At 34.4% G+C, this 27,440-nt stretch overlaps 1 protein-coding gene across 1 annotated transcript; it reads right to left on the bottom strand.

The window, feature by feature from the left end:
- Positions 1–6,786: 6,786 nt before the first annotated feature.
- Positions 6,787–24,381, bottom strand: KIAA0408 (KIAA0408 ortholog). Its single transcript, XM_012777463.3, has 5 exons — positions 24,245–24,381; positions 19,766–20,128; positions 19,598–19,677; positions 15,701–17,024; positions 6,787–13,581 (listed from the first exon to the last, which is right to left on the bottom strand). Exons 1-5 carry the CDS (start codon positions 24,377–24,379, stop codon positions 13,408–13,410), a joined length of 2,076 nt encoding a protein of 691 aa, XP_012632917.2. The 5' UTR covers positions 24,380–24,381; the 3' UTR covers positions 6,787–13,407.
- Between the last annotated feature and the right edge of the window lie 3,059 nt (positions 24,382–27,440).

Genomic DNA, 27,440 nt, shown 5'->3' with positions numbered 1-27,440 from the left:
AGAGGAAAATTTATAACATTAAATACTAATGTTAGAAAAGGAGAAAGTTCTCAAATCAATAATCTAAGCTTCCACCTCCAGAAATTAGAAAACAATTAGCAAAATAGACACAAAACAAACAGAGAAAATGTCATAATGAAGATAAAAGCAGAGATCAGTAGAATTTAAAACAGAGATCAGTAGAATTTAGAGAAAAATCAATGAAACAAAAAACTATTATTTGAAAAGATCAAAATTTATAAGACTGTAAGATATGAATATAAAAAAGAGAAAAGACATAATTAGCAACATCAAAACAAAACAGACAATATTTCTACAAATTTTCAAGCCATTAAAATAATATAAATGAAATATTACAGACAACCCTGTCTAGACAAATTCAACAATTTAGATGAAATGGACCAAACCTTCTAAAAAATCACAAACTACCAAACTCATCCAAAGTGAATTAGATGATATGATTAGTCCAAATTCAAGAAAAACTGAATCTATAGTTACAAATATTTGAAAAAAGAAATCTCCAGGTTCAGATCATTTCACTAGAGAATTCTACCAAATATTTAAAGAATAATGAATCTTATTCCCAATCCCACATCATCTCTCTGAGAAACCAGAAGAGAAGCTAACACATTTTATGTATCCTAATTCCAAAACCACACAGATGGCAGAGAAAAGGAAAACAACTGACCAATATCTCTCAAGACACAAAAATCCTCAACTAAATACTAGCAAACTGAATCCAGCTCTCTCCCCCTCTGTCTTGCTGTCTCTCCCCCTTCTGCCTGTATCTCTCTATATATGTACACACACACACACACACACACACATACACACATTTTTACATTTATATACTGTGACCAAGTGGGGTTTATTCCAGAAATGCAAGGCTAGTTCAGTATTAAAAAGTGATCAATCTGTGAGAATAATATCATCTCTGAGATAATAAAAAAAGTTCTAACATTTGAATCACTGGAGTTATAGAAAATAAGGAGGAGTGGTGCTAAACAGTATTCAAAATAATGGCTGAAAACTTTCCAAAGTTGGTTAAAGACAATAAACCTATTGATTCAAAAAGCTTAGTGAAACTCAAAACAGGATAAACTCAAAGAAATCTATGTCAAGACACATCATTATCAAACTTCTGAGAGCCAAAGGAAAAAAAAATCTTGGAAGATGCTACGGAGAAACAGAACATTATCTATAGGGGAAAACAATTAAAGTGATTTTTTTTTTATCTGAACCATGAAAGTCAGAAGGAAGTGGCATAACAATGTTCAAGAGTCAACCACAGTGAAAATATCCTATGGAAGAAAGGAGAAGTGAAGGCATATTCTCAGATGAAGGTAAACTAAGAAAACTTCTTGCCAGAAGAACTACCCTTAAAAAATATTTAAAAGGATGTTCTCTAAACAGAAAGGTAACAAACACTAACAGGAGGCTGGGACTTCAGAAAAAATATTTTAAAAAGGGTAAAAATAATAGGCTATTTTTTTTTGTCTTTTTTGTTTTTTAACCATGTTTGAAGTTGAAACTAAAAATATGACATCATCTGACATGTTGTTTAAAATATTAGAGGAAATATTTAAGACATTTATATAGACAAGTGAGGTGAGCAAAAGGATCTAAACAAATGTCACGTTCCTACACTTCACTCAAAGTGGTAAAATGTTGATACTAGCAGACCATAACATGCAATGTATAAACACTGTAATAACAAGACCAACCAGTAAAAACTATACAAAGAGATATATTTAAAAACCCTCTAGATTAACTAAAGTGAAATTCTAGAATATATCTAGAAAGCCCACAAAAGAAGAAATGGGAAAAAGAGGAATGAGGACAGAAAAAAATTAAACCTAAACCGCACAACTTAAAAAAAAATTAACTCAAAATGGACCATAGATTTAAATGTAAAAGAGGAATCTATAAAACTTTTAGAAGTTAATATAGGATAAAATCCTTGGGACCTAGGGCAAGGCAAAAGGTTCTTAGAGTTGACACCAGAAACATGATCCATAAGTGAAAAGAAAATAAATAAATTGGACTTTATCAAAATTAAAAACTTTTGTTCTGCAAAGGGTCCCATTAAGAAGTTAAAAAGACAAGCTATAGACTAGGATAAAGCCATCTGTCCAACAAATGCCTTATATCAGGGATATATAAAGAACTCTCAAAACTCGACATTAAAAAAAAATCCAATTAGAAAATGGACAAAAGAAGTATAAAAACATTTTGTCAAAGGTAAGGCATGCATTGCAAATAAAGTCATTAAAAGATGTTAACATTATTTGCCATTTGGAAATGCAAATTAAAACCATAATGAGATATCGCTATGTACTTATTAGAACATCTAAAATAAAAAAATAATACAGTTGGCCCTCTGAATCGGCAGGTTCCCATCTGCAGATATGGGGGGTTCTACTGTACTAGGCCATTTCATGTAAGAGACTTGAGTATTTGTGGATTTGGTATCCTTGAGCGAGTGGGGGATTGTGTTCTGACCAATCCCTTGGGGACAGGGAGGGCCAACTGTAATATCAAATATTGGTAAGGATGTGGAGAAACTGGATTGGGAATATAAAATAGTACAATCACTCTCAAAAATAGTCTGCCAGATTTTATAACACTAAACAGGTACTTACCATTTGATCAGCAATTACACTTTTGGGCATTTATCCCAGAAAAATTAAAACTTATGTTCATACAAAACATGTATATGAATGTTAAGAATAGTTTATGTAGTAAAATACTGGAAAGAACTTAAATGTCTTTAAATGAACGTACGGTTGAACAAACTCGAGTACAGCCATACAATAGAATATTTACCCAGCAATAAAAAGTAATGAACTATTGATATACACCACAATCTGGACGGACCGCAAAGGCATTATGCTTACTGGTAAAAAAGTTTATTTCAAAATGTTACACGCTGTGTATTTCCATTCATATAATATCCTTGAAATAACAAAACTATAGAGATGGAGAACAAATTAGTGGCTGCCGGGACACAGGGACAGGTGTAGTGGGGAAAGAGAGACACAAAGAGGTAGCGGTAGAGAGTTCTTTTGTGGTGATAGAACAAATCTGTATTTTGATTGCAGTGGTGATTACACAAATTTGTTCATGGAAAAAAGTGCTTCATCACACAGATGAATGCAGATTTTAAAACAATAATGTACCAATGTTCATCTCCTGGTTTTGATTTTGTATTACAGTAATATAAAATGTCATCAGAGGAAGCTGAATGAAGGATGCATGGGACTTTTTGTTCTATTTTTTCTACCTCCCATGAGTCTAATATTAGTTCATAATAAAAAGTTTTAAAAACCTGGTACATGAAAACTCAAGGAACATATGAAAATTTGATTTGATTTTCTTTGTTGGCAAATATTTTGTTGCTTTTATGTAAGCACAGAAAGCATACATTTTTATATGCAATTGTTGATTAGAAAATTGTTGATTTGGTACTTTTGTGCTTAGGGAATAAAGCGGCATTAACACTGCAGTCCCCGTGGGTTGATCTGGGCATGCTCCAAGGGAAGAACAGAGTGTGCTGAGGTTGCTCATGAAACTGGCTGCCAGAGCGAAAGAGTTGAAAACTGTGATGCCTTCACATAAACTCGAGACCCACATGGCCAGTCTTTTGAGAAATTATTTTGCATCTGCAGGAATCAGTGTTTTAGATCACACCTGACCAAGTCATTGATTCCAAATGTAGTTTAAGAATTTCTAACAGTTATTCTCATATATATATATACTTTACATATATATATATATATACTATATATATATATAAAATACTCATATATTTTGTTTACAAGCACCATTCATTCTGATTCTGTTTCCTCCCAATAGTAAATAAGTGCCCCCTAAATCTGTATTGTGTGTGGGGTTACCATCTTTTTCATTATTACACATTTAAAGTGAAATAATCTTAAAATTATATTTCTAATAGGAAACATATTGTGACTTAATACAGGAAGTTTGGATCATAACTTAATATTGGGTAAAATAGGAAAGATGATTTAAAATTCTCAGTACAACCAGAGATATGAAAAAGTTAGAGATATGAAGCTTTCCCAATGAAATTCATGGCGAAAAATATCATAGTTTATTCTCTTTACTACTAAACTGGTAATAGCTAGATGATATCCAAAAATAGTAATATATTTAGTAGCTTTAACATTGTATAACTGCCAAAGGTTTAATTATTTATATGAATGACTGTATAAACTCTCATTGTTTTTGTGGGTAACATTAAAAATGAACAATTCAAACAACCAGAAAATGTTGCATCAACAAAGGAAAAAATATAATGACTAAGAAGGAAAAGCACAATTCAAGTCAATATTGCTTGATGATTATTAACTTAAAGTCTATTTACAAGAACCATGGGGTCAAGAAAAAAAAACAACAAAAAACCAACTATCAACCAAACGAAAACTTGGTGAAATGGAACTTCACTACTTAGTGAAGTATTTAAGATCAAACCTGTGCGGAGCTTATAAAGAAACCAGTAATTTGAAAAAGGTTATATCTTCAGTAAAAATGAAAAAAAAAAAAAAAAAAGAAAAAAAGAAAAAGGTATACTTATTGAATAATGCCCAACCAAATGATTCTAACATACAAGATGGGTATTCTAGAATGACTGGCTGAGAGATGAATGCTCTTTATTTTACATTGGAAATCATAGACCCTAATAATTTCACAGTTTAGTTATTGATCTTTGTCCACTAATTTTTTTTTTTTTTTTGAGACAGAGTCTCACTTTGTTGCCCAGGCTAGAGTGAGTGCCATGGCGGCAGCCTAGCTCACAGCAACCTCAGACTCCTGGGCTCAAGCGATCCTACTGCCTCAGCCTCCCGAATAGCTGGGACTGCAGGCATGCGCCACCATGCCCGGCTAATTTTTTCTGTATGTATTAGTTGGCCAATTAATTTTCTTTCTATTTATAGTAGAGACGGGGTCTCGCTCTTGTTCAGTCTGGTTTTGAACTCCTGACCTTGAGCAATCCACCCGCCTCGGCCTCCCAGAGTGCTAGGATTACAGGCGTGAGCCACCGCGCCCGGCCTGTCCACTAATTTTATAAGGATAACTGATAGTGAAATAACCAGTCAAAATAATTTTTAAAAGATGTAAAAGTTTTTTACAAAAAGAATAGAATAACATATGGATGAGTAGGGACATGCATGGAAACAAATCTATGATGCAGTCATTAGTGGGAAAGGTAGCACTTTTGTATCCTGCAAGAATCAGCAGCTCTGGTGTTACCCACCAATGAAACCTCCTCTCAAACAATTTGTTTCTTGGTTTTCTTTGTGCATTAATGACCTGAAAAGAAATGCTAGATTTCATTTAAAATTAGCAGGAAAAAAATTATCTAGATGCTTACCTTCTTAGATTAATTTACAAAGAAATGGGACATGAGTTTGACAACTTGCTCTTTGACATACATGCGTGCTGGATTAGGCAGAGAAAAATGTTGACTAGATTTTCAATTATTTGAATTCTTTTTTTTCAAGTGACTAGAACATAGGTTAAAATGATGAATCATCATTTTGGCTAACGGTTAACAGTGATTCTCAAGTTTGGTTTAATCAGCCAAGACATTTTAAAAGTGATTTCTTTATGAAAGTCAAACTGTGAATACTTTCACTGGGTGCAATAAGATTGCAACAGAATTAAAGTGTGAGAGTTGTGAAGAGTTGACTTTATCAACAATAAAATTTTAAAAACGTAATTCAGTTCAACTACATGTAATAAAAGCCCATATAATCTGTTGTTTTTCTTCCTTCAAAAATGCCCTTCAACTATTTTTTTCTAAGGCATTAAAAGACAGCCTTATGATATTTCATATGACACAAGTCCTTTGACTTCTCAACTAAAAGATATTTATCAAAATTTCTACCAGCAGTCCTCTGAAACATTACAGTGTGCTGTTTATTTGGTAGGGTTCTGGTCATCTTGCCTTAGTGACTATGTTTATAAAATTTTCAAAACAATGAAAAAACAATTTCAATTTGTGTGCACATTTTTCAGTGAGTTCAGGTTCTCAAAATATTGTTAAACAGGAAGAGAAATTAGTATACAATGTAAATTCAGGTCAGTTCAATTGTATAAAATAAGTAAATTCAGTTATCTGTGATTAAATAAGGAAGCAGGAAAACCATTTTTATTTTTCCTGATAGCGCTTGATTAAAACATTTAAAAATCTCATTTATTCACTCAACCTATTATCTATCTGCTTGCACTTTTCTAAGTGCTTGGTGTAATTAGAAACACTGGTCTAGATGATCTCCAACTTCTCTAAGTACAGAGATTGTTTTCTGTTCTTACCAATGCAGTAAGGGCATTCTCTATGCTCATTTACTTCATACATAGACAATTTTGTGTAATTTTGTAAGTTCTAAAAACGGTCTCACTCTTTATGTGCCTATTTTAAATTTTAATTGGAGAAAATGTTATCATTTAATTTTAGCATTTTATCATACAAAAGTATGAATGGCTTATTTTATTCATCATATTACCAGGAAAGTATTGGGTTCTGGAGATAGAGTCACAAGAAAATAGCACTAGAAGGAAGAGAAAAAAAAGGGAATAAGCCCCCACTTCATCATCTTTTGTGCCTTTTTCAGTCCCTCACAGTGAGGTCCTCTGATAGTACACAATAAATTCTAGTTCCTGCAAATGTCTCATATGAAGGCCCATCTGCACTGGCCCTCCATTTATTTCAGCTTAGTGGTGGTTATTCTGCTAGTTGCCTACAAATGGGTTCTCATTTGCTACCCTAGTCTTCTTGGGGCTCAACTGCAGTAGCGATCTGGTGTGCTGGCGAATATTCCTTCATTTCACTTCCAGTGGCACCTGCCTCCCTACCTCAGGCTGTATCTGTTAATGTTCCTACATGCTGCTCCCCAGGACTGGACTTTCTTGATCTTGGATCTTGCTTTTGTCAGTTTCTTTCCCTGGACACTTCATTTCTACCTGGGCCCAGTGTCAGGTCTCTGCTGCTTTATGAAGAAATCTCCTTAAGGAGGACCACCTGTCTGACCCCTGAGCACTGTCCACCCTGGAGTCTTTGATGTAGTGCTTTCTCCAGGCCTGGATCTGCTTGGGAAGCCCAGTGCTTGCTTTTGCTGTATAGGATACCTCATGGATTCATTTAACTCTGGCTCCCTGGGCTATACTCCCACTATCTTTAGCATAGTGACCATGCCAGGTCTCAGCTCCTCTTGTCTTGCCTGGGCTTTTCTAGGAAGAACCTTTATTCCTAATGATTTACCTCCTGAATTTTAACAAATGGAGACTTTTGCCCCCTATTACTCCTGCATATAACTTCTCCTTAAAAATACCTTGGTTGCTTCTCTGGCTTTCATTGCAAGTAAACTATTTTACTCCAGATATCATTAACTCAGAAAACACTTTACTGAGTTAATTTTAAACACAAAACTTTAAGCAATGATTGGGATGCAAAAATATATAATTTACTTTAGATAATTTGTCAATATTTTGAATCTGATCAGCATTACGAAGAAAAAAATTTAGATCACAAATAGCTGGATTAAATTTGTTTAATGATTCTTACAAAATTTGCCGCATGAGTAAATAATTTAATTGGAGAATAAAGCTTCAAAAAGAAATTGATGGTAGAGCACAATTACAGTCACATTGCTTAGTGATAGGGGTATGTTCCGAGAAATGCGTCCTTTTGTGACTTCATCAATGAGCAAACATCATAGAGTGTTCTTACACAAACCTACATAGTATAGCCTACTACACACCTAGGATGTGTTGTATACACGATTGCTCCTAGGGTACAAACCTGTACAGTATGTTACTGTGCTAAATACTGTAGGCAATTGTAAAACAACGGAAAGTATTTGTGTATTTAAAAGTATCTGAACATAGAAAAGGTGCAGCAAAAATATTGTATTCTAATCTTATGAGTCCACAGTTGTATATGTGGTTTGTCATTGACTGAATCATCTTTATGCAGATATGACTGTAAATTTTAGTGAGACTTAAATTGGAAATAACTACATACTGCTATGGTTTGAAAGTGTCCTTCTAAAATTTAAGTGGGAACTTAATCTCCAATGCAATAGTAAGAAGGGGGGGAGCCTTTAGGAAGTGATTAGGTCATGAGGGTTCCTCCCCCACAGATGGAATTTAAGGCCTTGATAAAAGGGGTTTCACAAAGCACTTGGCTCCTGTTTGCTATTCTGCTCTTCTGCCACGTGAAGGCACAGCAACAAGGCACCATCTTGAAAGCAGAAAGCAGCCCTCACTGGACACTGAATCTGCTGAGTGTCTTAATCTTGGACTTCTCAGCCTCCAGAACTGTAAGAAATAAATCTCTATTCTTTATAAATTACCCAGTCTCAGATGTTTTGTTGTAGAAGCACAAATGGACTAAGAAGAAAGCTTCTAACTTATTCTGGAGTACACATAAGTTACATAGTGTGAAACTTCTCTGTGATTCTTTTGAAGACTAAGGAGGTCAGGATTCTGTTGATGCTATATATGAGGATTGTTTGGCTATTTATTAGTTTTACTGTCAACAGCATGTCCTACACACAAAATTTATATAAAATCAGAGCATAGGCATTAAAAGTGGAAAATATTTTGTTAAACTGAGCCTTGTTGACAGCTTTTTGAATTTGTTAAAACCATATAAATCAGGAGTGATGACTTTTTATGATCGCTAAAAGGTGTAATCAAGAGAGACTCTTTTTTTTTTTTTTTTGAGACAGAGTCTCATTCTGTTGCCCAGGCTAGAGTGCCAGGCGTCAGCCTAGCTCACAGCAACCTCAAACTCCTGGGGTTAAGCGGTCCTCCTGCCTCAGCCTCCCCAGTAGCTGGGGCTAGAGGCACATGCCACTGTGCCTGGCTAATTTTTTTTCTGTTTTTAGTTGTTTGGTTAATTTCTTTCTATTTATAGTAGAGATGGGGCCTTGCTCTTGCTCAGGCTGGTCTCTAACTCCTGAGCTCAAGCAATCCTCCCGCCTCAGCTTCCCAGAGTGCTAGGATTATAGGCGTGAGCCACCGCGCCCGGCCTAGAGAGACTCTTAATGAAAGCAAAATAAACAATTTCAGTGTCATGGATAAAACATAAAACAAAAATGAAAAAGAACTGTTCTTTTCCTTCCTCCTCTTCTTCTTTGGGAAAGGAAAAGTGCCTGTGCTAGGAGTCTGAAAAGCCATCTATTTATTTCTAACTATTATCTTGGAAAATATTTATTCCAATTATTATCCCAACAATTTAATTTTTCCTCCAGTAATTAGAAATCACAAAGTGTGCCTTGAGGTTTGTTGTAAGAAGCAAACAAGTCATGTAAAGTAAACAAGTTTCGTGCTTTGCAAACAATGAAGTCATAGATGTACATGGTACATTTTATAGGAAGGCAGGATACCAGTATTTGAGTCCAGGTTTGGGTTCTGTCCTTGTAACCTTGGCAGCCATACAGACCTATGAATCCCTGATTTCTTACCTTTAAATGAGATTGTTCTGAAAGAATTCTTAGGTCCTTCCAAATCTAGACTCTTCCCTAATTTCTAGACTTCTCCATCATTTCATCTAAGTAGTTTTTTCTTTTTTTGGAATTTAACCTATTGGATTCATAAAATCATTGCAATATGTTAAGCCTCATGATTTTACTCCCACTAAAACAAAAATTATTTCCCATGCCAATAAAAACTTATACAATAAAATTGATTGGGTAGAAGTTATATTTGGCACTTTCCTGAAGGACTCCCTTCCCTCACTTTTCTTGGTTTTTGATTTTTTGCTTTAAAAGCCAATTTTTTAAAGGATCATGTTTTCTGGGTAAGATGAATAAGTCATAATTGTAACTTCTGGTAAGAGTACACACTACTTAAGAAAAACATGCAGCATTTGAAGGAAAATACCACTATACTAGAAATCTGAATCTGCCTAAAAATAATTAATTTCATCATGTATATGCAAACTTCAGAGGTAAATGCTATTTTCAAAAAAACACTTTTATCAGACTCAATTAGCAGCTAAATGGGCACAGAGAGGATGTCAGTGTATGAGAAACAATAAAGGGTTGTGTGTGGCCAGGAGCAAGGAGTTAGGCAGATTAGGCTGAAATTCCACTGTATGGAGATATTTTGGGAGAGGCTAGATTGAACTGTGTACATAGTTAAGTTTAGACTTTATAAGACTCTCAGCTTTACCGGAGTTCCCTGCAAAAAAGGAGGAAAATCAAAATGTTCTGCATGTATACAATTGCCATGGTGGGTGTTTCCACACCTATTTTATTTGATAGCTCCTAATGGTTGAAGATTTCAGTACCAAGTAGTTTTTATCAGCAAATATGCCTAACAATAACTTTAAAGATCTTTGTAAGGAAGCACAAACACTTTTTTTTCCAGTCCAGATGTTTTCTCAGGATAACATGGAGCCCAGTGAAATCACCCATGTAGAAGTAACTCATGTTTTATAGTAATATCTATGAAATAAAATATGATCATCTTCATTGTCTATATAAAAACAAATGAAAGTTATGGATAATTTTTGATAAAGTGAATTATACAAAGCATCATTTATATTTTTATATTTGGCTTTGGGACACAAGACAATACAGAGAACTTAATTTGATGGTGGCGTGCACACACACACACACACACACACACACACACACAAACTCAGGCACTCTTCTCTGCCTCATTCTTATTCTTTTCTGAGATCAGCTTATAATATCAGAAATTCCCTGTTGAAATAATATAAGATTTTTTTCCCCAAGTCTGCTAGGGAAAATATCTATTAATGTAAGTGTTTCTAATCAAATACTTCTAGAAATGCTTACAAATCCTTTAAATTTAGCAATGATGGTATAATGAAAGTTATATTGTTGGGAAGAAAACACCGATCCAAAGTAGAAAAATTACCGGTTTAAAAAATCACAATCAATCACATCAAAAATTATTTTCAACGATAATTCCTATTTACCTAATAGATTTTTCCAGTAAAAAAATTATAAAATATTTAAAAAGAAAAAGCAACATTCAAATAATCTATTTTAGTTTCTTCAGTTTTACAATCAAGTGATTGGCGTAGATGCTCATTATTTTTCAGCTCTAATATTCTATGATTTTAGTCACCATAAGAAATATTAAAACGTGTCCCAAGGGTTCATTCAAAAGTTAACTAAAAAGGTAGCTTAAAACTGTGCAGCCTGACAATATAACCACTTTAATTTACAGATAACAAAAGTAAGTCTCAGAGAAGGAAAGTGACCACCCAAGGGTGGGTACCCATCTATTCAAGTATTAATGTCACTGCTTCGGAATCTGCCTGGTCAACAAATATTTTGCTTTGCTTAGTTTGGTTTTATTGAAGACTACAGAGTCCCAGTCCCCACCTCTGGAAATTTTGCTTTAGTAATTATGGAATGAGATCAGAAATTTCATTGTTTAAAGAGATCCTTAATTTCTGGTTTATAGGTCAAGGTAACAACCACAGATCATAGCAGACTACCTGGGCTACAGTGCTGGAGAGGAACAGTTATGTCGCACAGTCCTTGAGCAGGCTCCCCACAGTCACACAGCAGCATTGTACTAAAAACTCCATTATTTTATACCCCAGGGTTCCACCTTCCTGATGTTTTCTCCCCTCTAGCTGAAAAGTGTGTTATGAGAGTGTGTAGGTTATTTTTCTTTGATAGGTTTCCTGTGGAAAGGGATATTCCTAAAAGAAAGAAGAATGAAAAGAGTGAATCTATCTCTCTTACTTACCATCTGATCCAAACTCACACTCCAGAAGTTTAATTCTACGTAACTCCTGAAAGTTTTGTTATTGTAAAGTATGATCTAGACATCACCAGTCTTGGGCCTTTCAAGGCAGTCTACAATTTGAAATTGCAATTTGAAAATTATTTACTTTACTCCAGGTCACGGTGTAGAATGAATTAAATTTCTCTAAATGGTTAGAACACCTCATAAGGAAAAGGCTCTTTGAATATGTTTGGCAGAAGAATTGCTTAACCTTTTTTGGTAGTATGAGAAAATCTTAAATAGAATTAATATCCAACTAACAACATAATTGGGTTTATATAGAGACAATGGGGAGCAAAGTTGCTTCTAAGACCTTCCATGTAGAATTCCAAGCCCCTCAACATTCATATTTCTATCAGTTCTCTGCATATATTTTGTGTGTTCACTGTATGCAATTTCTAGCCAAAATATATGTTTCTCTTCCTGATGCTACAATGGGATCTCAATGGTTGGTTTAAGGCTTTTTTTTTTTTTTTGTAGCACACTATAAGAAATATAGTTCAGTTCTCAATTCAATATTATTCTTGATCTTCCTTGGTTAAAAAAAAGCAAATTAGTCTTTTATCTATTAATTTTAGGGAAAAGGTGAGAAAAAGGAAAAAAATGAATGACTTACCTCTATATACATACGACTCCAAGTAAAGCAGCTAAACTAAAAGCTTACCACAATTTTAACAAAGAGTAAAATTCAACATAATTTAATGTTTTTTGCATCCTGTTTAAGGAATGTTTGTTACTGAGGTTGACAAAATAAATTCATTATTTAGTCATTTATAAGGCAGTCTTTTGACATTGGCTCTGAGGATCAAGTATATAGTTAAAGCCATACTAGACTACCAAATGATATACGAAAGTATTTATGAACATTTTATGCTTGCTTTAGAAAGCTGATCTGTTAAACTTGTGACACTTTAATTTAAAAAAAGAATAAACAAGGAGATCAATGATATTAGTTTCTCCTTATATGGGTTAAGAAACTATTTATGAATTATATTTAGAAATCTACCAATGTTAGATATGTGTATAATTCTTATTTTTCAGTGTGGCTGGGGGTGAAGGAAGTGGTTAATTAATATATATATATGTACCTCAAATGCTTAAGTGGATACCTATTAAAAGGTATACAAAATATAAATAGTACTATATATTTTCAAAACTTTTAAATAAACACAAAGAATATATAGGTATACATGTTATAATTTCAAAGTCAACACTAGCACATAAGTTTTTCTTATCTAAATACATACTAGGATACTTCCTATTTCAACACATGCACCTACAAACACATGTCCATGCACATAACCTTGCTTTCTGCCACTTGCAAGAAAGTTAGAATATACAATATTATACATTGTTTCAACTTAAATCATATTGGAAAATTAATGAGGATGGCATTAAAAAGTTCTGATCTAAGAAATCAAAATACAGAAAAACAATTATTCCGTGGATTAAAAACACTGAAGACTGATGGAAAGTTAAGAATTAAGTTGCTTGTCCCAGTGATCTTGAAAGACACAGAAGAGAGCAGGACTGGCTGTAAACACTCAGAATGCTCTGTTTGACAACTGGGACTAGAATTTTTGTAATCTCACAATCCAGGCCAGAGACTTAGATCATTGATGCTTCAGATCGCAAAGAAATTGTATGGCTGTGGGCAGTTCTCCGCAAGGCGGGGGGTGCTGATGGAGATCTAGATGCCCATCTGGACGGGAGACGGCGATTTGCTGGTCTAGCAGGTCGGGAAAATCCTTTTCCATGTGAAGTTTTCACCGCCAGTGATTCCTAGGACACAAATGAAGGCATCTCTTATTATACAGGTACCAACAGTGAGTGGGCTTAACACATTATGGATCCCAACTATGGGATTAATGTATTAGCAAATTTCCAAGCAAAAACAAGAATTGAAAACTAAAGAAGGTATTTGTCTAATATTTGTGGTCTTGGATGTTTTAATCAAAGCAATTCAATTTTAATTGAATTTGGAATACGGCACTTGATAATCTTGTAGCTTTCCTCACACTAACAAATTTTAATACAATTGATCTCTTTGTAGAACTAATTATAAGCATAGGGTTCAACAATTCAACTTATATAACTTCAGTGATGGAAGAACAGATGTTCCTTAGCAGGATATTAGGATAATTTAATGTTATTTAAAAATAAAAAGTAATTGATGGAAGAAACTGTTCATTTAAGTCAGATTATTGTAATTTTTAAAGTTGATAAGCAAAAGACCCACAAACTGAATTATTTTTTTCATTTAGAATCACTGTTATTATCTTTCAAAAGTCTAAAGGTCACCAAAATACTTTTAAATACAATTCATTCTATTAATAATGCTAATAAAGAGTTGCTGTCTCTACTGGGCATGTTCTGATATGTGAAAACCTTTTCCTTTTCTTTCCTTCTCTTTCTTTTATTTCCTTTCTTTTTCTTTTTTTGTTTAAATGAAAGAAAAGCATTTTTTAATCTTACAATTAAAAAAAGTATAAAGCCTTCATGACATTTTATACACTTGGTTCTTATTGATCTTTTTAACCAAGACTGTGCTCTTTCACCTGAGATGGGCAGTGAGGATTGCCTCTATTTCTACTATTTTAGTCAAGGCCTGACACTAACCTGCATTTTCTTTTCTCTCTTTGGAGACTTATTGTTTAGATTTGTTCACAGAGGGGAAAAAACTAAAACCAAAACAAAAGTAAGGATCTGTAATACAGGATCCCCTCCTCCCGAACCTCCAATAATGCAAAAAGGGGAAACATTTATTATTATTTCTTATTAGTTAATGAGAATTTTGGTTGTTTATTATACACAGGTTTCCATTTTCCATCTCTAGCTACAGGACCTTACAGGCATTTATGAGCTCAACTTCTAAGCTTTTACTTTTTTAAGCAGAGAAATACAAAAGCAGGATAATTATTGTACCTTCTGTTTTTATCAGAAACAGGCAAGATTTCTGATAAAATGGATGAAAACTGACGTTTTTGCAGGATTCGAATTCCATATAATAATATTTTACACCAGAAGGAATCAACCTGAAGAGCTTAAAATCATGCTGCATATACACAACATTCTGTAAGGCTAGCATTTCTGAAGCATTGGCTAATAATAACAATATACCAACTTATAACTTTTTGTAAGTTATGTTCTTAATAATTATATCCATAAAAAGGGACGGCTGTATAACAACTCTTCATTGTAAATACCAATTTCGTTGACCTCCTTTTCTCCTGTAAGTGATGGAGATTATACTCTTTTGAAATGGACAGAAACAAAAAAAGGATAACAGTTTATTTAAATACCCACTTAAATTTTTTTCCCCAATTTCCATGCTAAGAATATAGAATGAAGAATGAAGTTATTTTTATATAGTATCTTTTAGTTCCATAAATAAAAGAACCCTACTAGGTGCTGTTTTAAATGACATGTTTTACTCATATTCACCATTAATGTGACTAATCTGATGAGAAAAAACATGAATCAAATGCTGAGAATGACTGAATCAACCATAGTTGTTAACTGAAAAGTGAAAATTATTTTTAAAATATTTTCCACACACTTAAAAAATAAACCTTTACAAGAATAAAACTCTATGAATCAACCAATGTCCATTCTGAATATTCTGTCAAGAAAGAACAAACATTTGATCTTCTCGAGGTTGAAATTCACTTATTATATTTATATTATCCCATTTCAAAATTTTAAAAAAGTTATAATGTGCTATTCCCAGTCTTAAAAACTATACCCTAAAAGTTCCTTTTGAGTTATATTTATTCACAGAGGGTCAAAAGCAGGTGACAAGAGGCCAAAATATTTGCTTACATCCTATTTATACGAATGGGCAATGGATTGGACTAAATATTGATGCATCTCTACCAAACTATGTGATTTGCTTTCTCACCTCTGTTAACTTTTTCTGATCTATTCCTTGCTTCACTTGCTGTCCCCCACACATAGCTGTCTTTTGCTGAAATTCTTGTTTCATTTGGAGCATTTCTAAATGCTGACTTAATGTGGCACCATCACTGACATCAAAATTACATTTGGTCCAATTATCCCGGAAGCGCTTAGAATTTTGCAGTGCAGACGCTGTTGATGTCTCATAGGTTTTCAGCAGCTTTTCCACGACACCATAGTTTGACCTGGGATCAGCTGACCTTGGTCGACCAGACAAATTACTTGGTCTCCAATCATGCTCGTGGAGCATATTCCGATAACGGCGAGGATTTACGTGTCCCTGCATTTGTGTGACTAATCCTGTTGTGGATTTCTCAGTGGGATTATCAGGCACATTTTCCATGGGCACAGGCATGTGGGCACTGGCTTTCCAAATACCAGACACAGTGTCATTTTCTGATATGTTACCTGTATAAGTAGATAAGGTATCACAGGGCTTAAGATCCTCAGAGTAGCTTTGATTTTGCTGTATTGCATGACAATTTCTATCTGTTCTAAATACAGTTCTGTTAAATTCATCAGTTTTTGCTGCCAGCTTTTCATTCTTTGTAGTTCTTTCAAAGCCACAACTGAAACTTCTAAGTGGGCTACTGCTCTGTGTCACTGAGGAGCTACAGTCATTACTTACATGAAGATCAGGATGAGATTTAGCAGGGTGATCTGGGATCACCATTTCATATTTTGGCTTATTGGGAGCAGAGCAGGTTTTCTGAAACCAAAAAGTGGAGGGACTCTTTTTGGCACCTATACCAATGTCATATGACCACATGCTAAGGCCAACATCTTCTTTACTTGGAGGCTTGCTATCTATTTTGACTTCTGGTGCCAAAGAGGAAAACATGATATCCTCTTTCAAAGTCTTCTGTTCATTTGGACACAACATAGGCATCTCATGCTGCCTCAAAAGGAAGTGAGGATTGCAGTTCCTTTCACTTAGACCCTCATGGGCCACCCAGCTGTTGTATTCTAAACTTTCCTTTAACCTTTCATAGGTTTGTTCGGAATCTGAGCTGGGAAAATTTCGAGAGGTGCTTCTTGGAGGAGGAACTGGTGGAGTTTCATTTTTTTGCAAATTAATTGTGTCAATTCCACATTTTTTCATAGGATTGCTTTGGAGGACATTGGTATAGCTCAGATTCTTTATATTTTTCTGTTTTTCTTTTTCTAAATTAACCGGAAGAATGCACTGGCCATTGTTGATCATGAGGTTCCCATGAGGCACATTAATTACATTTGGCATTTCCTGGAGAAAAGAATCTGACTTCATCCTAAATAATCATAAAACACACTATATTAGTTATAATTTTATTTAGGATAAGCTCTCAAAAATACAGTTAGATAAAATGAACAAGATCTAATAACAAGGCGACTAGTTAATAGTCAAAAATCAAATAGTCAAAAGTAAGTTACTGTATATTTTAAAACAACTAAAAGGGTGGAATTGGAATGTTCCCAACACAAAGAAATGATAAATGCAGGCTGGGCACAGTGAGTGGCTCATGCCTGTAATCCTTGCATTTTGGGAGGTCAAGGCGGGAGGATTGCTTGAGGTCAGGAGTTCAAAACAAGCCTGAGCAAGAGTGAGACCCCATCTCTACAAAAACTAGAAAAAATTAGCCTGGTATGGTGGGGCATGCCTGTAGTCCCAGCTACTAGAAAGGCTAAGGCAGGAGAATCACTTGAGCCCAGGAGTTTGAGGCTGCAGTGAGCTATGATGAGGCCACTGCACTCCAGCCTGGGTGACAGAACAAAACCCTATCTCAAAAAAAAAAAAAAAAAAAAAAAAAAGAAAAGAAAAGAAAAGAAAGAAAGAAATGACAAATGCTTGAGGTGATGGATATTCCAATTACCCTGATTTAATTATTATACATTGTATGCCTGTATCAAAACATCACATGTACTCCATATATATAGACAACCATTACATACCCATAATAATTAAAAAAAAAAAAAGAGCTCAAGAAAACATTCAAGTCCCCTTTAAAATCTGGCACTGTCAAAGCCCTCAAATATGCTTTGCATTGATTGTAATGAGGCACTTTCTGTTGTATCTCCTGACAACCATTTTTTTAAAAAAAAAAGTATTTTTATTCTCTGAAGAAGTTCTACAATAAAATTTCAATTTAAAAGAAACCCCATAGCTTAAGCAATGGATTTCTGCTACAGCAAAAGGAGTTACAATTACCTCAAACATTGTTTTTATATAAATCTGCTAATCAAAAACTTCAAGTCATATTTTGGCTTTTATAGTAGAGTCTACCTCTCAGTGTTAGATTCAAGGCTCTACACATAACTGTGACCCAAACTATCTTTCCTAATTCATGTCCCATTTTCTCTATTACCTGAAACTTCACCTACACTCAAATTAGACTGTGTAGTCTTGTGCGTTTGTGCTATTGGCTTTCCCATTTATAGGTTTCTCTTACCATTTCCTTACCTCCTCTCTGCCTACCGAATTCACATTCATTATGTAATGTGAGCTCAAGTTCCTCCCCTTGAATGTGAAATAACATTTTAAATAGTAAGATAGAAATCTGAATGAAAGTGCAATGAGACATGAATAATTCCAAATGAAAGGTGTCATTTGGACCTGAAAGAAAGGTAAGATATTTTTTTTTTAGATGAGCTGAGTAAAGGGCACATAGACAAAGTGAGCTGTGATAAAAATTGTGTGGCTCTTCAAGGGACAATGAGTACTTTGGTACAGATGGATTATAAAGCAGAGTGGGGACCAAAATGAAAAATGAGAGGGAAACATTAGGTCATGGCAAATCATCCTGCCTTTGAATTATATATCAAAGATTTTGAACCTTGTTCTAAAGTCATGGGATGACAATAACAGCTTTACACCAGGTGTGACTTATAAAAGAAAATTGGCAAGTAAGTTCTGAGTTATTTAAATAAAAACCTAAATAAAGCAACAATCACAAATCAAACTTACTTATATTGATAAATATAAATCATACATATAAATATCTTCAATTTATAAAAGGTTATGAGATACCTTACAATAAAGTACAGATAAGTACTTATTAACAGAGAATAGTACACAAAAGCTAATTGGGCAAGTAGAGGAAAATATTATGTATAAAACATTGTTGGCTAAAAAACCTACTGCAAAGTCAGCACAAAAATTCTCTCTGAGCTTCCTAAGAGCTAAGAAAAATAAGGAAACACACTGTTGTAGCTTTCTAAGAGTATACTGCCCCACAAGGAGATGTTAATCCTAGAATATTCCATCTTTACTTAACTAATAGAGAATTTCCAAATATATTTTTTGAATTTGGCAAAATTACTGTTACAATTATCAGAAACATATTAATATTAATTACAGAGAAATAATTGTGTTTTAAGCATTAAATGTTTCAGCAGAACATCATTATATATATATATATATATATATATATATATATAACTAACACACCATTGTGTTAAATCTGACATATTTTAAAGATGTATTTAACTGGGTTAGCCCAGTTGTATACTCTTCTACTGGCCAATTACTCAAAATTATTAATAAGAGCTACATTAGAAGCTACTTGTTAATTTATTATGGAAGAGCTACCTTAACTAAACACCAAAAGAGTGAAGTATTCCTAATAGTCAAATTACAAAGAGAATTGGAAGATTTGCTTTAGGAATTAGAATTAGAATTAGTGAGCAGAGACATATGCAATTGAAGTTTCTATCTCCCATCCAAGAGAATAAATTTTAATAACTCAGTTCTTAAATTCTCAATTCTCACAAACAAAATATAAGGAGGAGGCAGTTTGGATTCGCTAACTACAAACAATATTTTTTTATTTCCCAACATAAAATAATCATAGATGTACCAGCCTACCTTCTATGGTTAGACCGCTTTCGAATTTCCTCTTGAAAGCTGCATAATTCTTCACTAACTTTGGCAAGTTCTTCAAGAGCCTTTATATGTATAAGCAATAGCATGTTAGCACTTTGAAATGTAAATATTTCTTTAGAAAGAGTTCTAGGCTAATCACAGCTCACTTACAGTGTTGAGGGCACCAGAACAGCTCTTGCTCTCTTCCTCAGAAGTCCTCGGGGCAGGCCAGGCCTCACATTCCTTTTGATTGTCTGTGGCCAAAGGATCTATAAATCCTACTTTTGATTTTTTTGTTGCTTTTTGTTCTTTACACATTTGATTTCCTTCACTGAATAAGCTCTGCTCCGTTTTCTTTTCTTTTCCCAGACCATCCCTGTGATTCATCCCTGTAAATTCGTATTGTCCCGCACTGGGGTCATCTGGAGAAGATTCCACCATTTTTTCTTGAGTGGTCTTCTCAAGATCTAGACCAATGATCCTAGCACGTTCATGCATATTGATTTTCCTCCGAAGCTTTACTTCCTGGCAAAGCTGTAAGAAAACAAAATTAAAACTTTTCTCCTCCCTAATTCTTTATTCTTGATACTAAGCAAACTGTTTTGAGTTCTTTTTGCCATATTACTATATTCCACCTGGGTATAATGTTTCTGCCTCCAAACAGGAGGAAGATATCAGAAGATATCAGAAGCTGATATCATATCAGCTTCTAAAATATGGATTAACTAGAACAGCTTTGATGAACCATAGGACTATTTTTAGTAGGGCAATGCATGGATGGTATCTTCTATATTTACGACTAGAAATCAACTGATTCAAAAATAAAATGAATCTGTATCTATACATACATAGGTAGAGAAGAACTGTCACAAAATTAGAATGATTTGAATCGATTACTGGCCATGCTATCTAATTGCTTTCAGAGAAAAGAGTTTAACATTAAAGTCATGTTTTAAAAAATTGTGATCCTACTTGTATGCCAACATTGAACACTCTAAATAGTTGACAATCCATATAGTAAATCAACTCATTCTGTTCCCTGAGAGACATTTGTCAATCAAAGAATGTTTCCCAGGCTGGCACGGTGGCTCAGGTCTATAATCCTAGCACTCTGGGAAGGCCAGGCGGGTGGATCGCTCAAGGTCAGGAGTTCGAAACCAGCCTGAGCAAGATGGAGACCCCATCTCTACTAAAAATTGAAAGAAAATAATTGGCTAAGTAAAAATATATAGAAAATATTAGCCAGGCATGGTGACACATGCCTGTAGTCCCAGCTACTTGGGAGGCTGAGGCAGAAAGATCGCTTGAGCCCAGGAGTTTGAGGTTGCTGTGAGCAGCTAGGCTGACTGCATGGCAGTCTAGCCTGTGCAACAGAGTGAAACTTTGTCTCCAAAAAAAAAATGTTTCCCTTGGTCAATTACATTGGTGAAGGTTAGATATTACCAAGTGTTTTTTTTTTTTTTGTTTTTTTTTTTTAATGCTAAGGCTATATATATTCTAAAAGTTTCTCATTCAGACTAAAACATAAGTGACAATTCCCTATGTGGAATAATAGAACTTTAAGGCTTTGATCATCTTTTAGTCTGTGTTAAAGTGGACCCCAAATTGTACCTTGGCGAGACCTTACTTAAACCTGCAGGCACTCACTCACCTCACCTCTGAATAGAGGAAGGAAGTGGCCTTCTCTTTAGGCTGGAGTCTTGGAAAAGCTTGTCAAATTTTAAAAGAGACTGTCAGAGAACGATTAACCAAACAACTCTACATTTTATAGCCACAATCAATATCTGCACTACATGTATTATTTAAGGATATATCAAATTTACTGCTACTTAATATTTACTCAAAACTCAGTAGAGAAAATGTTTAGAGAAAAGCACTACACATAGTTCATGCCTAAAAGATATATGGTGCATTTATTTTACTAATACTAATAAATTTATTAGTATTTATTGTATAAAGTCAGAATAGCATCAAACTGCAGCCATCAATCCTTTTGGTCCTGTAAAATTATTTGTATTGAATGGCTATGGTTGTGACGGTTTGGGCTGACCTCTAGGGATATTATAAGAAACATCGCTAAAAAGTGACATATTAAATTTAAGGATGCTGTTGGTGACACTGTCCTCTTTTTGAGAAGCCATAGGTAAAAACAAAATTGCTTCAGTTTAAAAACTGGGGGGGGGAGTGCTATTCCTAGGAAACAGGTTTGCTTTGTCTTCTGAATATTAAGAAATACACACTTGATAATTTTTGTGTTAGTTACTAGGAAGATAGATTCACTGCTGCATTTCACATATAATCCTTCTTCCTGTCTTCATCTCATCTTTCTACTTTTGTTTTTGCATACTTTACCTCATATGCAATTTTATGTCATCTTAAATTGTCTTGGGGATTCAGGTGAGGTATGAATACACAAATAAAATAAATGTTATTGGTGGAAAACCATTTATTTTGTATAAGGGAATCTGAGTTACCCAATACTCAGCCCTAGTCAATGGTTATGTGATTATTCTACCAAAGGATACAAGCAGGAAAGATTACAGTGTGAAAAAAAAAATGTCCAGATGTCTATCAACTTTATCCAGTGTTTCTATCTGGATTATTCAAAGTTGTTTCAGATGATCTGTGTATGTATATCTTGGTTTTGCAAGAGCAAATGAAATGATTGTGGATAGTGGCTGAACAGAGAATCATGAGCAACTTAATACCGAATAGTACTGAAGATATATGTGTATACCTGGGAATCTACAATTCTCTAGCACAGGACTTAATAATTTACATCTGATTTCATACGCAGTACTTAGTCATAAATTTTAAACAAATACAGTCTATGATGCTTGTGTCATATTATTTTTCCAAGTATTGATTTCTTAATTTTAGCTTAAAATAAATTGTCCTGATTCTCTGAGATATGTGAAGATACTTTCCTCTTATTTTCCTCACTCTTTCTATGGTTTGTAGCCCATAAGAAGGTACCTTTTGTACATGTTTTGGTATACAATAAGGGGAACACAGTGCTGCTATTGTATTCAGGTATAGAAAAACATCATCTATGGGCATTTTGGGTGGCATAATATCTAAACATATTCCCAGCTATGGAGCTATAGTAAAGCAGCAAGACATAAATAGTAGCACAACTCCTCTCCAAGATGAAGAAAAAATGTTACAGTCCTTCTGTTTCCCTGATGTGGAAAGGGATGACACAATGTATCTACAAGCAATAATCCTATGTTTAAAGCATGTTTAATGCTCACTAATTGATAAAGCTAATACTTACCTTGGACAGACTCTACAGAGTCATCAGAATAATTATTGGACAATATAACAAATTTAACCAGATTGTTTTATCTACATGGCTTGAACAATTGGCTAGACTAATCCTGCCTCCCTTAATTATTTTGCTTAGATGCTAGAAATGTATGAGACTGTTACCAACTGGACCTCCCAAACATTTGGGAGCCAGTGACCCAGGATTACAGATCAGTTTCTGATGGAATTGGAGTTCTGGGTTCTGACTTGACCTAGGCATCTCTTTGTTGATCCAATCTGAGTCTCTGTGTAGGGGAGTTGAGGGAGCAAGTAGGACACATTTCCCAAACTACAAAGGGAGAAGAAGTGGATTCTCCTTTCAGTCTCCAATTATATACTACATGCCTGCCTGCTCAGCTCTATCTTAGAGAAAAGGCTTAACAGCTACTTTTCTTTATTTTTCCTTTTATTAACGCTATGCCAATTTGTATTTTATTCATAATTTAGTACGTGGCTGTTAATAAGAAAAATGTTTGCATTAAAAACACACAAAACACTTTGCCCACAAATAAAGACCAAGGAGTCTTAAAATAACCACTTTGGTAATGTGCATTGTACATCCAATTGTATAAGTCAATACTATGGATGTTACCAGAAGAAAGCAAGAAAAGTATAAAAAATTTCCAGTTGGAACAAGTTTGACTATACACCAACGCAAATGCTTAAAGGAAATATTTCAGGCCTACCAGGCTGAGGGATGGCTAATGGGAATAAAATGACTATTTGTATCAGAGTTGTGACATGTAATTTTTCATAACCCCTTTGAGAGTCTCATAACCCCTTAGAGAGTTCCTAATAAATGTGCCAATAAACGTGGCACACCATGCCAGAATACAGCTCCTGTCCACTGCCACTTTCTGTTTGACATATGATACTCCTTTTTTATACTGATTTATCTAACATGTAACTTCCTTTAATAGACATTACTTATAAATTATCTCAGGAAAGATCTACGTTCTAATGTCCAGTTGTAATTTTGCTCATATATGTCATAACAATTATGCCTTTCTTGCATTTTACTCGTGGGACCTGGTATCTGAAAACTCATGCAGAATACATATCTCACTTTTGAAACCAAGGCTCTCTAGCCAGAAAATAATAAATTGAAATATTTTGGAGTGACATTTCAAGTTCTTACTTTTCATGCAAGGCTATAAAATAGTTCTTAAGGTACCACTGGGTAATATTATGCTATTTTTGGTCTAGTAAATGTCACTGAGACATGCACCTCTTAGGTGAAATAAGGAAAATAGGAATCGTTTCCAATACAAAACAACCTTCAACAGACTTTTCATTCTGAGCTTGAAGATTACAAGATATTCACAACAAATCAACTTGTACCTCTTCTATCTTCTTCTGCATGATCTTCCACTGACTTTCCCATTCCTTTCTTTCATTATCAAACTGGTCCAGTAATTCCATCTTTTCCTTGTGCCAGTTAGTCTCTGTGTTGTCCCACTGCTTATGTAGGTCCATGGCAACAGTGTAAGTGTCGGCGAAGAAGTGTTTCTGCTCTTCTCAGCCTTCTCTTAACTGTTTCTTGGAAGCTTGGAGTTGTTTTATTTGAAGCAGTCTCACTTGCCTTTAAAATAAAGCCTAATATAAACATAACAAGAGAGAGTTCCAAATCCATGTGCTTTCTGGAAATATACTTTATCATTTTGTTAAGAGCCATTGACATAAGCCAACTATAGAAAAATTGGACTCAAAAGGAGAGATGAGATTACAATAATTTGCTTAGGAAGAAGAAACTAACACAGTCAACAAAGTAGTAAGTATTGTCTAAAGTTACTTTTTTTCCCTTTCTGAGACCAGACAGCAAAATTATAGTGGACAAGATGGCTAAATGTGCATGTGAGATATAAATACCACTTAATCTAAAAACAGAACTTTTCACAAATATCTAAGAGTGGATGTTTGAAATTCAAATGTATCATCACATCTACACAACCATGGCAGATTCTGCTGCAATAGAACTACCCTTTCTGTTTTGATGCAACCTGATTATATATTCCCATGACTTAACGTCTTGAGCCCATGCTGGTCTACAGTCGCCATTCTATATTCAGAGATCAGGCCCATACCAAATGTGATTACTGCATCACTTAAGACCCCAAAGTTGGTAGTCAACTTGGGACTGATGTATCAGCAAGAAACCCACCTAACTTATAAAAAATGTATTCATTTTACTTCATCAAGTAAAATCTAAAAACATCAAAACTATTCCATGAGACATGTTAAAATTTATACATTCTCTTTTCCTTCTAATAGACTATACCTATATACTCTAAACTCTTTAGGACACTGAATACAGAGAATTAAAGAAAACATTTTGCCTAATTGGCAGGGAATCTTCTATTATAGTAAGTAGTAACTGAAATAATTAGATTTCTAGCAGTCAGTGTACGTGTATTTAAGGTTTAAAGATGGAAAATACTAGATATACAACTTTGTTATAAGTCATCTAAAATTTCTGAGATTTATTTACATTAAAATGGAGGCATTCACAAAATTGTTATAAAGATTAAATAGCATATTGAATACAAAGTAGTTTGAGAAAATTAAGAAATTTTCCTGTATTTTGTTTTATAAAATTTTGCTTTGATTTCAGTTGAAAATGGCTTTTATTAATAAAGTCATATACCTTTTTAGAGGGTCAAAAAGCATTTTTAAAATGTCTGAAACTGTGTTTAAGATAATTATGCCTATATGGAAGTCTAACTCTTCAATTTACTAGGTCATTACCAAAATGCTGTAACTTATTAGTGGCAGCCCATGCTAATTATGGACAAAGTTCCTAACGGTCGATAGCTTCAGGGGTGCTGACATTGTAGAATAAAGCCTAGATACCCAGGCAGCAAGCACCAATTTTGTGCTCACAGAAGATGCCTACATATTTCATATCCTAAATAGAAGATAAAACTCTAAGACTAATTTTACTAATTTTATTTTTAAAGTAAAAGACTAATTTTACTTTTGTCGGACTGTTCCTTTTATTTTTCTAAATTGATTGATTGTTTATTTATTTATTTATTTTGTAGAGACAAAGTCTCACTATGTTGCCCAGGCTGGTCTCAAACTACTGGCCTCAAGTGATCCTCCCATGTCATCCTCCCAAAGCACTGAGATTACAGGCATGAGCTACTACACTCTGTTTGTCAGACTGTTCTGGAAACACATATCTGAGTTGTAATCAGTTTTGAACATATACTTTTTGAGCTGCAATCTATCAATAAGTTATAACAGACTACTAAGAATAAAAAACGTCAGCTCTATATGCAGGGCTCCACCTTCAAAAACACACTAGTAATATTGGAGTCTATATTGTTACTCTTTTCTCAGGCTATATGTTAAAGACACTGATAATTTTTTCCTATTTCTTTGTCACTGACACCATTATGATTAATTCAGTGAAGAAAAATTAGTAACTTCAGATCTGGTTATTAAAGATGCTATCATATCTCATTTTATCCACTTAGCCATGCTCATTTCCCATCCTCTCTGTCACTCTTTCTTTTCTGCTGTCCTCCACAACTACAAGCCAGTAACCACAAGTACTTTCCATACCAAATGTCAATGAAGAACTAGCAAAATGAAGATAGTAAAGAATATACGGAGTTTTGGTTTTGGCTTGTTTTGGTTAATCTAACGGTCAGTGATCTTAATTAACCAGTAATCTTTTAGGTTCATCTAGCAACTATTCACAGGAAATGTAGACAGTGGTTATCTTGAGACTGACAGACTGCTTTAAAACTCCATGTAATTAACTGTGTGCACAAACTGTCTCTGACTAGAAGGTATTTATCATTGGAACTTAGGAAGAGTGGAGTGGCTTGAGATATCAAGAGATAGTTGCAGATTTAACCAAAGAAGCTATAAAAAGGAAGCAGACTAATTTCAAGCTACCTGGAAAAGAGGTGCTATGATATTCCATGTTTTATCCCAATTGTTTTTAAACATTGAAAATGTTCAGAAATCATCATACAGTTTTTCCTATAATTATGTAGCAAATGGCTCCAACTTTTCTTTCTATTCCTAACTCTTCTTAAACCACTTCCACACCACAGTTGAAAAGGTACCAGCCCTTTCTTTTCTTTATCTTTTTTTTTTTTTTTTTTTTTACCTACCAGAAGATCATCCAGGAAACCTCTAGATTAGTCTTGCTCCTGGTAACAACTCTATCTGAACCCAGGTAATGTTCCCAAAGCAGACTAATCCTGTACTTATTTGCAAAGAGCCAAACTCATCACTTAATATGGAGAAGGGCCAATCTACAGTTCCCTTTTCCAGGGCCAAACTCCTAATGCCAGGAAATGTAACAGTTATGGATCAAAAAGAAGTCTTTGCAAGAAAATTTCCAGCAATATCTGTGCCAATTTCTGTGGGAGGATTTAGTTAGCCTTTCTAGCACCTCTGTCTTGTCATAAATATAAATATCAAATGTAATATGGTCAAATATACTGCTTCCTCTTCCAAAAATAAAGTTGGGGTGGGGGGTATTGAATTGTGTTGAGTATTAAGTGAGCAAGAAAGAAAA

This window comes from Microcebus murinus, chromosome 5, assembly GCF_040939455.1.
Source record: "Microcebus murinus isolate Inina chromosome 5, M.murinus_Inina_mat1.0, whole genome shotgun sequence".
NCBI lineage: Eukaryota > Metazoa > Chordata > Mammalia > Primates > Cheirogaleidae > Microcebus > Microcebus murinus.
This window is presented reverse-complemented; position numbering and strand designations above follow the sequence as displayed.

Excerpts from the sequence above, each read along its gene's own strand:
- KIAA0408 (XM_012777463.3), bottom strand. The coding sequence starts at position 24,379 with ATGGACCTACATAAGCAGTGGGACAACACAGAGACTAACTGGCACAAG. Across the intron at positions 20,129-24,244 it reads TGCAGAAGAAGATAGAAGAG|CTTTGCCAGGAAGTAAAGCT; the intron begins GTACAAGTTGAT and ends GTTTTCTTACAG. Across the intron at positions 13,582-15,700 it reads ATCAGAAAAAGTTAACAGAG|GAATCACTGGCGGTGAAAAC; the intron begins GTGAGAAAGCAA and ends TTTGTGTCCTAG.